The 12,089-nt window shown below is 41.5% G+C and overlaps 1 protein-coding gene and 1 long non-coding RNA gene across 2 annotated transcripts; one reads left to right on the forward strand and one right to left on the reverse strand.

The window, feature by feature from the left end:
* The first annotated feature begins 3,440 nt into the window (after nt 1-3,440).
* On the forward strand, nt 3,441-6,226 carry LOC149913109 (uncharacterized). Its single transcript, XR_016461925.1, has 3 exons — nt 3,441-3,656; nt 4,313-4,426; nt 6,163-6,226. It is a non-coding gene; the product is annotated as an uncharacterized LOC149913109 (long non-coding RNA).
* An 81-nt stretch (nt 6,227-6,307) lies between these two features.
* MRPS30 (mitochondrial ribosomal protein S30) lies at nt 6,308-11,744 on the reverse strand. Its single transcript, XM_031609116.2, has 5 exons — nt 10,991-11,744; nt 10,641-10,786; nt 9,248-9,350; nt 8,479-8,655; nt 6,308-6,805 (listed from the first exon to the last, which is right to left on the reverse strand). The coding sequence occupies exons 1-5, from the start codon at nt 11,685-11,687 to the stop codon at nt 6,537-6,539; spliced, it is 1,392 nt and encodes a 463-aa protein (XP_031464976.2). The 5' UTR covers nt 11,688-11,744; the 3' UTR covers nt 6,308-6,536.
* Nucleotides 11,745-12,089: the final 345 nt, after the last annotated feature.

A 12,089-nucleotide genomic window follows, 5' to 3' on the forward strand; every position in this document is an offset into this window, starting at 1 on the left:
CTATAATATGCCACAGAAACGTATCAGCCAGAGCCCAATAGTCTCCAGATTTTAATTATTAACTTCACTTTCATCTGATCCCAAGTCAAAGAAAAGAAGTAAATTTGGTGGATGTGGAAGCTTTGATTTATTCTGCTAAGAAAGAATAAATCTGCTATGAAATGCAGCTGCACCCGATTGTTTGCTCTCATAGAAGAGTGCAATACTGGAAACTGTGACTTTTCCATCTTTCACATATATTGAGGCTATTTGGAGAATTCATTGTCATCATTTTTTGGAAAGAGCCTCACAGTTCACTGCTTCTGCTGCTTAGTTTCTTCTACTAGGACATTACTCAGATTATCGAGTATGCCTTGCCAACACCAGAAATATCTCATGAGTTTACCACACCACCTAGACAGAGAAGATCCAGAGTGGTTGTGACCTCTAGTTCTCTAGAGTTAAGTACAGTCAAGTGCTGCAAACAAAACTTCGAAGACAGAGCCATTCCTCACAGGCTTTCCAAAAAGGATGGCATTCAAGGAAGTTACAGTGGTCCCTTTCTCACCCAAGTGAATTTGACAGGACCAGATAATCTTCAAAAGTTGTGGAAACAATTGTTAACCTCACATAAATAGCAGTCATCTTTAAATACAGCTCCAAGAATTGAACTGCCTTCTTCCATTTTGGATTCAAGATAAATAACAGCTGTCAAGATAAATAAAAGCTGTCTTTCCCATTCATTCTAAATTCCTGCTCCTGAAGGAGTATGTAGTGAGGTTTATAACATAGAATCGTAGAGGGTGTTGATTTGGAAAAAGACCCTAACGATCATGTAGTATCAAATCTACAGGCAAGGTTACAAGCCATTACATCAGGTTGCCCAGTGCCCTGTCCAGCCCGGCCCTGAACATCTCCAGAGTTGGGGCATCCACAACATTTCTGGGCAACCTGTTCTAGCACTTCATCACATTCTTGAGCAAAGAATTTCCCCCTAATATCTAACCTAAATCTCCCCTCTTTTAGTTTTAAATTGTTCCCCATTGTCTTTTCACTATCAGATGGTATAAAGTTCTGTCTCCTCCCTGATTATAAGCTCCTGTTAGTATTGGAAGGCCACAGTGAGGTCGCCCCAGTTCATATAGGTTACCTTGTTGTTGGCTTTTACTATGGACCACTTGATTAGAGTGAGGAAGTTGATGAGGTGGTTCCTGAAGTGCATTGAATATAACTATCTGATGCAGGTGCACAAGGAGCCAACTAGAAGAGGTGTGCTAATGGACCTTGTGAAGGACTGGTTGAGGATGTGAAGGTTGACTGCAGGCTTTAATGCAGAGTTCAGGATATTGCATGAAAGAAATAAGGCAATAAGAATTGCAACTCTGTGATTCAGAAGAGCCAACACTGACCTCTTTAAGAATGTATTTGGAAATATCCCAAGAGTTAGAGCATCAGAAGGTAAGGGAGGGGGTCCCAAGAATTTTGGCTGACATTTAAGTACCACTTCTTCCAAGCTCAAGATTGGTGCACTCATAAGAGTAAGAAGTAAGGCAGGAAAACATGAAGCAGCAAGAAGTTCACAAAAAAAACTCAAATGGAAAAAGAAATTCTACAGAATATGGAAAAGGTATTTGGCCACATAGGAAAAATATAGGAACACTGTCATGCAGAGATGCAACGAGGAAGGCTAAGGCCCACTACAAATTAAATCTAGTGAGGGAGGTCAAGGACAATAAGAAGTTTGTTAAGTTGTAAGGTAATTAAATTGTATAAGATCATTACAGTTACATCACTGATTAAGGATGGCACATTTTCAACAAACTGCCTAATTCATTGCTTTTCCCACGTGTACATCCTCTACAGAGCCAGTAGGCCAAGTTCACAATAGGCTTTCCCAGAAACAGCTGACTTCAGTAGTTGCACTTTCCTTGGGAGAAACCTCACAATTATTCTTCAGAATAGATATGACTTTTATTTGCTTCTGAGAAAAAAAGAACAATGAGAGAAAACCCAAGTAATCATGACATCATGAGAGAATTCCGCATGACTATGCAGGTACTGTTAGCACTGAAGCTACTTCTCCCACTTGAGAAGAAACATACCCACCTCAACAGCTTGGTGCAGCATAACCTTTTATAGATACAAGAGGGTCCCAGAGTCCTTCCATCTTCTTGTTTCCACTTTGAGATGCTGTTTAAGTAGTTTAATTCCAAGTCACAACTTGCAGTTCCATAATCCAAAATAACAGTACAAACACCATTTCATACTTGAAGGTAACACCAAGTTTTAAACAAAATAGTTCAGTGCTAGAAAAAGAAATATTTGCTTATGTAAAACCAACTCCTATTTTTAGATTCTGCCTTATGGTCCTTTGTGATCTTCTTGAACAAGCCTGAGCAGAAATTAATACAGGAAAAAGGATCCAAAGCTTGTAGATTTCCATCCTATCTTCTTTGAATTGCCTTTCTTTGTGTTATGTTAAACAGCGATAACAAAGTAAGAGTGATACAGAGCACTAGTCCCATAGGATTGAAAGCAGAAGCATCACAGAAGGTTTCTGTTGAACAAAGCTCAAGAAAGGTATGCTGCAGCTTCTAAGTTTTCCACTTCAAAGATTTTAGTAATCATACAGTTAAAAAAATAATTTTATCATTTTACAGAGGTATTAAACACCCTGAATAACTGAGTACAAGATAAAAGATTGCTGTAGAAAACTGCATACATTATGATGTTTGCATCCCTAAGAGTAAGAAATTCAGGAAAAGGTGGCAAGAGGCCTGCCTGGATGAGCAAGGAACTCATGGATGAACTGGATGAAAGGAAAGAAGGTCCGTGAAATGTGAAAATGTCTGTGAAACAGACTTGTCCACTTGGGAAGAATATAGGAATATTGTAAGAACTTGTGAAGATGCAACAAGAAAGATTAAGGCCCTCTTGGAATTAAAACTTGCAAATGAGGTAAAGGATAACAAGAAAGGGTTGTTTTTTTTTTTAAGTATGTCAAGAGTAAAATGAAGACTAGAGAAAATGTGACTCCCCTACTAAATGAGGTGGATGCCTTGGTAACAGGGGACGCTGAGAATGCTGAATGTCTTTTTTGCTTCTTTACTGCTAAGACTAGACCTCAGGAATCCCAGTCTCTGAAGTTAGGAGAGAGATTCTGGTTAAAGGAAGACATTCTGTTGGTTGAAGTGGATCTGGTCAGGGAGCATGTAGCCAAAATCAATGCCCACAAATCCATGGGGTCCAATGGGATGGAACCACATGTGCTGAGAGAGCTGGCAGAGGTGATTCCTGAACTGCTCTTTATCACTTCTGAAAGGCCCTGGCAAATGGGAGAGATGCCTGAAGATTGGAGGATAGCCAGTGTCCACTCCAGTCTTCAAAAAGGGCAAGAAGGAGGATCCAGGAAATTACACGCCAGTCCGCCTCACCTCCATCCCTGGAAAGGTGATGAAACAGCTTGTTCTGGATGCCATCTCCAAGAAATTGGAAGAGAAGAAGGTTATCAGGAGTAGTCAACGTAGATTCACCAAGGAGAAATCATGCTTTACCTGATAGCCTACTATGATGTCATCACTGGCTGCGTAGATGGGGAAAGCATGGATGTTGTGTACCTTGACTTCAGCACCATATTCTTTGTCATGAAAGTTAGAAAAATATCATAGAATCACAAGGTTGGAAAGGACCTACAAGATCATCTAGCCCAACCATCCTCCCATCATCATTACTACTCACTAGCTGCTAAACCGTATCTCATAGCTCCTCATCGAGATGCTCCTTGAACATTGTCAGGGATGGCAACTCCACCACCTCCCTGGGCAGGCCATTCCAGTGCCTGACCACTCTCTGAGAAAGTTCTTCCTTATGTCTAATCTAAACCTCCTGTGGCACAACTTGCAGCCATTTTCTCCGTCCCTGTTTGTTGTCTGGGAGAAGAGGCTAAACCCCTCCTCATCACAACCTCCCTTTAGGAAGTTGAAGAGTGCAGTGAGGTCTCCCGTGAGCCTCCTCTTCTCCAGACTAAACAATCCCAGCTCCCTCAGCTGCTCCTCATAAGATTTGTGCTCCAGACTCCTCATCAGTTTTGTTGCCCTTCTCTGGACACGTTCCAGGGCCTCAGTGTCTTTCTTGTAGAAACTGAACACAGTACTCAAGATGTGGCCTCACCAGTGCTGAGCATAGAGGGATGATTACCTCTCTGCTCTTGCTGGCCACACTATTTTTAATGCAGGCCAGGATGCCATTAGCCCTCTTGGCCACCTAGGCACACTGTCAGGTCATGTTCAGCCAAACGTCAACCAACACTCCCAGATCCCTTTCCTCTTCACAGTCATCCAGTCACTCAGCTCCAAGCCTGCAGCGCTGCATATGGGATAGACAAGAGGATGGTGAGATGGTTTGAGAACTGGTTGACTGGCAGAGCTCATCAGCGACACAGAATCAGGTGGGAAGTCCATAGCTAGCTGTGTTCCCTGGCGGTTGGTACCATGTCTTACTTTGTTCAACATCTTCATCAATGACATGGATGAAGGGATAGAGCCCACCTTCAGCAAGAGCTGTGAGGTGTGGCTGACACACCTGAAAGCTGTGCTACCATTCAACAAGACCTGGACAGACTGGAGAGTTCAGCAGGGAGGAATCTGACAAGATTTAATAAGAGCAAGTGTAGAGTCTTGCACCTAGGGAGGAATAATTACATACATCAGCACTGCTTAGGTAGAGACTTACCTGCTGGAAAGGAGCTCTGCAGAGAAGTGCTGGGGTGTCCTTATGGCCAGGGCCAATGGTCTCCTAGGGTGCACCCTCAGGTGTGTCCAGGTGGTCAAGGAAGGTGATCCTCTTCCTGTACTCTGCTCTGTTGTCCAGTTCAAAACATTTAGAACATTGCGTCCAGTTCAAAAAAGAGAGGGATCTCCTAGGAGTCCAGAGGAGGACCACATAGATGATTAAAGGCCTGAAGCATATCCCACATGAGGAAAGGCTGAGTAACCTGGGTCTGTTCAGCATGGGGAAAAGACTGAGAGGGGAATCTGATTAATGTTTTTAAGTATCTACAGGGAAGTAGGAGACAAATGGATGAGGCCAGGCTCTTCTTGGCAGTGCATAGCGATAGGATAAGAAGAAACTGCCTAAACCTTGAACATAGAAGTTCCATACGAACATGCAGAATAACTTATTTACAGTAAGGGAGACAGAGCACTGTAGCAGGTTGCCCAGAGTTTGTGGAGTCTCCTGCTATGCAGATGTTCAAGACCTGGCTGCATGCCTACCTGTGTGACCTATTGCAATCTATTTGCTTTAGCACGAAGGTCAGACTCAGTGATCTCTTGAGGTCTCCCCCTCCAGCCCCTGCAATTCTGTGATGTCTAAACTTTTCCAGAGAGTACCAAAAAGCAAGGAAGAAAGTATTTACTTTTTTTTTTTTTGATAGAAGGTAAAACAGTGCCACCCACTGCTCTTCCAGTGAGAGCTTGGAGGAAGAGAGCTTGCCCTCTGAGAGCTGCAGAAAGGTCAACTTGCCCTTTTGCAATCACTTAACAGCCCAGCTAATCCTAAGCCTTCCCTTCTGCCTGCTCTCCAACACTGTGCTCTTCTACAAGGTTACGCATTTACAGAAATATTTCAACCACTAGTAAAGCTGCACAGAGGAAAACCTCCCTTTTAAGAGCATGTTCTATTATAGCTGAAATTCTGCGTCATCCTTTCATTACACCAGAAATCAATCTCCATCCACCACTACTTTTCAACTAGGCCCCAAGTCATTCTTTAATATCAATATGCCTACCCAACATTTCATGTTCCTTTCTAGCGTGGAATAAGCACGTTTTGATTCCAAAGTTCAGCAGTAATCTGAATTAGTAATACTCGAGCCTTGGTAAATTAAAAAAAAAGCATTCAAGGATAGCTCAAGCTAAAGGGAAAACAGATTCCAAATAATGTGCAAGTCCTCTGCATTTCTTGAGGTGACAGCATTATGATGCATATGCATGTTCCTAACAGGATCTTTGTAGGGAAGCAGGTTTCATCATGTTTGTACTACTTCCTGATAAATACCTAAAATTTCACTTGATGTGTACCTAAGTGCCAATCATTCACTCTTAAGAAACACTTCTTATTCTAAGTTCAGTTATTCTTTAAATGAGTAAGCACTGAAGAGCTTTTTTTTTTTTTCCCCCCCAGGCACAAATTAGCAAATTTCCACTGGTCCTGAACACCAAGACAGAAGTTAATAGCTAAAGTAACCAGTCAATTGAATAAACTCATATTTTGCTACAGTGGTTCTACACAGAAGTATAGATCTGTTGAAAGAAGGTATTTGTGTGACTTTGATACAATATTCTTTTAATAGTAGTTGTACAAGAGACAAATGTATTCTAGACATTTTTTCATTGTACAGTATAATACATTTAAAAGTAAGAAATAAGTCTCAAACATAATGAAGTTTGTATACTGTATTTGCTAGACATATTTGGCTAAGAACAAGGCATATTCTAGCCCATGTTTCAGAGTTACAATGAAGTTCAGGTACATGAACAGGAATATAGTTTAATGATTTATAACTCTTTTGGTCTATTTAAGAGAAAACCAACCAACTGAAGCAGAACTTCATCATTAAAGCCTTTCACACTACCATCTTCAACAATATCATATAATGGCGTACTGTCGGTTCCCCAGCAGATATTCTTCCGAGAGTTTTTCTGAATTGTTTCTGCAGTTAATGCTAAAGTATTTAACTGGTAACAAAAGAAAGCAAAATATTTTCCATCTGTCACTACAGCCTGTGATACAAAAGGACGAGTCACATCTGCTTCATTCCAGAATCCTATCAAAAAATAAAAAGCACTGGTTATAGGGTTCAGTTGTCATAGCATACACATCTAAATCCTACTTCTGAAATACAGAAAAAGAGTACCTGAAACTAAAAAGATAAAACACAGCCACTAGTTAAAACTTTTTCCAAGATCAGAGATACCAGAGACATACTAGCATAACTGGGTTCTGTATATAGCTCCATTTAAGACCTGGACACCAATCACAACGTTAACACAAGCTGAATATTTAAAACCAAGTGACTTTCTGAAGTTCCCTATGTATGTTATTAACACATCCAAGGCCTGCAAATGATCTGAGTGGAAATGGCTTGCCTATTCCACAGTTCACAGAGCAACGAACAGTTGTTCAAAATAGAAGCATGCATGTATACGTATAATTTTATAAACTTCTCAGACAACATCAAGAATGTTATGACAATATGAATTAATACTTTAAATAATCTATTGCAAATCAGCAGTCAAAAATGCTGTTGCATAGTTATGTCTATCTGCCAGCACACAAGGTGACATTTTTGAAAGATATTCAACACATTGCCTCACAATCGAACCTACAAACTACACGTATCTTTTAGTAATACTAACTGAATTATATTTACATGAGTTAAGTTCTTCCCTACTTCTCTGGCTCAGTGTTAAAATATGAATACAGTATCGTGAATGTCATGCTGAATGTACTGAGCACATCATACTTCCAACAGAAGACAGCTTTCCTTATGTAAACATGGTACTAAATATCATATTTGCATACTGGAACATATAATATTGGCAACTGCGAAGCCAAGAACTAACATGTTTTCTTCACTCTTCATCTCTTTACTTCCCCTTCCTCAACAGACTCAGGACATTTCTTTCCATCATTCCCTCACTCTTCTCAGTTTCATTAATGGAGTATCTGAGAGTAAGAAACCTTCTTTCACTAGAACAGCAGATCACAATTCAAAAGATTTTCAGGGAGAGGTTCAAATTCAACTTGAACACACTACCAGTATTTGACAGAAGAATCACCAACTGACAAAAAACCTGTAATGAAATGTTCCTGTTTAAGATATTTTTTTTTCCTTCTTCAAGGAAAAAATTTCGAAGGGCTCCTCTCTTTATTTCAAATCAAGAAGTGAGCTGCAAATAACTATTATTAATTGATTCTTCGGTACTTCTCATTTTCACTCTTGCCAACAGCAGATGGCAAGTAAAGCACAGTGAAAGAGTACTTGAATGCTTCAAACTACCTGGCAAGAATTTGAAAGAGATCTTAATTTCAGCTTCAGTTTCTTGAACAGCATAAAATTTCAAAGTGAAATTACTATTACACTAACGACATTTATTCTCCAAAATACTAACTGTATAATTCTTCATAATAGAATCCTAAAAAAAAAAAAAAAAAAACCCACAGCAGAGAAAGATTATAGAAAGATTATTGTGTATGAAGTGCCAAATAACAATGTGCTACCTCTATTGTAGCAGGTACAGGAGGTCAGTCTCTTATTTTTATATTGTTACTATACATGTTTTTTAGATTAGCAGCATCTCAGAGGACAAAAAATGCAAAATGCTTTCTGGAGAAAGAAGTAAGCAGAAAATTCATCTATCCATCCATGTATTCTCAGATGCCTTTTCTGTTTGTTTTCATACAAACAGGAATAAAATACCACAGTGATTGTCTTACCTTGATACATTGCTTGTGCTGCTGTCCAAGCAAAGAGACTTGCAATACCATTAGCTCGATAAACAACTTCAATCTGATCCTCAAGATTTGCTACTTTAAATCTCTGCCTATTCAGTTTATCAGGAATGAGATGACACTGGGTGTGGCCATAGCAGCATGGATCTGCTACCTTTGATCCTGTGTCCACCAAAAGAAAAAAGAAATTACAACTGAGTAAGAGAATGCTCTTTATAATCCAAAACAAACAAACAATCCACAATTCTTCACCATCAAAGCCCAAATCTCAGAAATTAAAACCTCTACGATAAATCTACACAAATGTTGACATTCTTCCTTTAGTGAGAACTGAGTGCTTGCCCAATTGCAAAAGTTCACATAATAAAATATCTCTGAAGGATATGTACCAATACAAAGCAAGTTTTTCTGATGAATTTCTATTCAACTCAACTCCTTTAAACAAATCCTGAAACAAAGTACAATATGTACAAGAAGATGCTATTCCTCATTACATATGGCTCTATCTATTGAGATTTGTATAGTATATTATATAGTATATATAATATTTAGTATATATATAGTATTTGTATAGTATATTATATAGTAATATGTATTGTCATACATCATAATATCAATATATAAATAGATAGCTCTCTCTCTACTGAAAGAAGGTAAAAGGTCAGGTGGAATGTTTTTGGGAGAGACTGTTGTTTTGTTTTGTTTTTTTTACATAGAAAAAAGCAGCTAACATTTCATGACCAAGAACTCTTACCTATAAATACCTTGTTTTCATACTGTTTTTTGAACAATGGCAGTTTGGATGGTTTGTGATCAATAACAGGAACATCTCCAAGATCTGACTCCAGTGGCACAATCTTAAAGAAAACAGAAGAAAACAGCCATTACATAACCCATGTTTCTGATATCAGGAAGAATACAGAGTTTTCTGGTCAAGCACAACAAGGTGAAATTCCTGCCTACAGACACTATATATAACTTACTGAAAATATTTTTGCAACAGAACTTCATGCCTTAAAGAAAATGCTAGTACATTCATGTTATGTTCATATCTGAATTTTCTGTAAAATTCAAATACTCTTGTATGAAATAGTACCAACAACATATACAAAAATAGTTCTAGCAGCAGTCAAACTAACTCGAAGCAGAAGAGTGAACTTATTCTCACTGCCGTTCATTATGAAACATTTCAAGGGGTGCTAGGTAAATTAAAAAGCATAGGTGTCCATGCATAACACTGTATCACAAAACATATCCATTAATATTTAAAAACTAACGATGTAATCACTGTAACTGCTGAAGCCACACAAGCTTGTGTGTTCCTACTATTTATTAATGAGTTTATTCTCAGAAAATCTTGTCAGAATTACAGCATTTAACTGATTCCATTTATTAGCATTAGTGGGACTTGGCTGCACTGGCAGTACAGGCAGCAATCAACCACAAATGCAGGTGCTATAGCAAGCAGCTATACTTCCTACATCACATATTTGTATCAGTTCTGGCACAAATACTTGTCTAAAAAGCTGTGTGTATTGAAACATTTGACAGTAATACCTAAGCAAACTATGCAATCATGTAGGCAAAGAGTTTTACAAATAATTTACAGAAAGCGGAGCACAGTTTTAAGTGTGATGGAAAGGGAGTAATAGATCCTTACAGGCTACATAATTAGCACTCTGTGAACATAAAGGAAAAGTGTCAGAATACTGAATCACCTTCCATAATACTCAGAATTTCAAAAATCAACTGTTAAGCTCTGTTACTAGATACCTGCTCTCATTCTTTCATTTTCATTTTTCTCATCATCTTATTTATTCTCCTTCACTGATAAAATGACCTTCCTCATCACATTCCTTATTTCTGACTCCACGTACTGGCAACCATAAAACTTAAAAACAACTAGCTAATGGTAACAATGTATTTAAAGCACAAGAATGATCAATATTAAGTTCAGAAGGCTTTCTCAATAACTACACAACATTTATTTACACTGCAAGCCATAAGAGTGGTAAGACACAGAAATATACTATGTAATTGATTAACCAGGTCTTGCACATGCTGCACCACATACTACTGCACAGCTTCAGCAACAGAAATGTAAATGAAAATACACATTATTAACTAGCTGTTGAAAATAGTCACACCTCTGGAAGCTGCTTTGGTACACGGATCTGGAGGTGCGGCTTATCATCTATCTGAAATCGCACAGGATCGACTCTACCTTTTCGATGTCCATGAACAACAACTTCCTCACCATGATGCCAGTAATAGTTAACCTCAGGATTTAGGTCTGAAACAGAACAAAGGAGCAGAGGCAAACAGAGATCACATACTTGTATTTTAAACCCAGCAACAAAGCAATAAACCGTACAGGACAGCAGCGATGAGATCAATACCAATGCTCAATACACTGCACCTGTGACACTCCTGCAGAGTTCACAGCCCTGCCCAGGAAGCCCGCATCCCTCTCCCACCACCAACCCCCACTCCGCACCCAGAGAGGAGGCAGCCAACAGCGGGTTGTGCTTGCACAGAAAGGCAGCAAGGGAGGAAACAAGCTGCGTGAGGAAAGGCGCGGGTGTGTGGTCCTGGTCACGGTAGAGGAACGGCCGCTTCTTGTTCTGATAGAAGCTCTCCTGCAGGAGAGCGTCGCACGCGAGGTCACGCAGCGCGCCCAGGCCCAGCTCTGCCGCCGCTTCGGCAGCGGGCTCCGTCGCTGTCGCGGCCCCAGGTGCCGCCGCTCGCGGCTCCATGGCCTCCGCAGCCCCCGATGCCGCAGGCCCGGCCGCTGCCGTTCCCTGCTCCAAGGCCTCCACAGCCCCCGCCCCGGGCCCCGGTGCTTTCTCGACCGCCGGCGGCGCTCTGGGCGGCAGCCCCGGCACGAAGGCGGTCTTGGTGAAGCTCCGGTACCAGCGGTCGGCGTTGAGGGCGAAGGTCTGCGGGTAAACCATGTACTTGGGCCGCTGCAGCTTCCCGTAGAGCCGCAGCTTTTCCTCGATAGTGGCAGCCTCGTGCACCTTCTGATAGAAGAGCTCCAGGCGGCGCCGCCTGGCCGCCTTGCTCTTCGCCGTGTGGGACGCCACGATGGGGGGGTAGAGCGGGGCGGGAGCGGGCGGCGGCGGAGCGGCGGGGTCCTGCGAGAACCAGCAACGGCCGTGCCACAGCAGCCGCCGCCCTCTGCACGCCGCCATTTTGCAGAGCTGCGGGACAGCGGAAGGGCACGGCGCCCAGATGAACAGCTTGATTGGACGGCGGACACCACGTGAAAGAGACAGCCTCCAATCCGCGCGTTCCTACGATAGAGCGAGGGGTGCCGGGAAAAAAAAAATAGGGCGGGGTTTTAAAGCGAGTCACGCCGCCACGCGCCCGTCTCCAGGAAGGGCGGTGTGGTTCACGCGCATGCGCTTCGGTTTTCCCGCCGCCTTCGGGAAGTGGAACTACCACTCCCAGGAGGCACGGCGGGCAAAGGAGGGCACCTCGGTCCCGCCTCCGCCCTGCTTCCCTCAGACTTTACGAGATGGGTGGGATGCTTGCAGAGACGCGAAGTCCTTGGCAGGATTAATATACTTATTACTTTCTGATTAAGGCATGAA

Source organism: Phasianus colchicus, chromosome Z (genome assembly GCF_987193195.1).
Source record: "Phasianus colchicus chromosome Z, bPhaCol1.hap1.1, whole genome shotgun sequence".
NCBI lineage: Eukaryota > Metazoa > Chordata > Aves > Galliformes > Phasianidae > Phasianus > Phasianus colchicus.

Excerpts from the sequence above, each read along its gene's own strand:
- MRPS30 (XM_031609116.2), bottom strand. The coding sequence starts at position 11,687 with ATGGCGGCGTGCAGAGGGCGGCGGCTGCTGTGGCACGGCCGTTGCTGG. Across the intron at positions 8,656-9,247 it reads TGAAAACAAGGTATTTATAG|GATCAAAGGTAGCAGATCCA; the intron begins GTAAGAGTTCTT and ends TGGTGGACACAG. Across the intron at positions 6,806-8,478 it reads AGCACAAGCAATGTATCAAG|GATTCTGGAATGAAGCAGAT; the intron begins GTAAGACAATCA and ends ATTTTTTGATAG.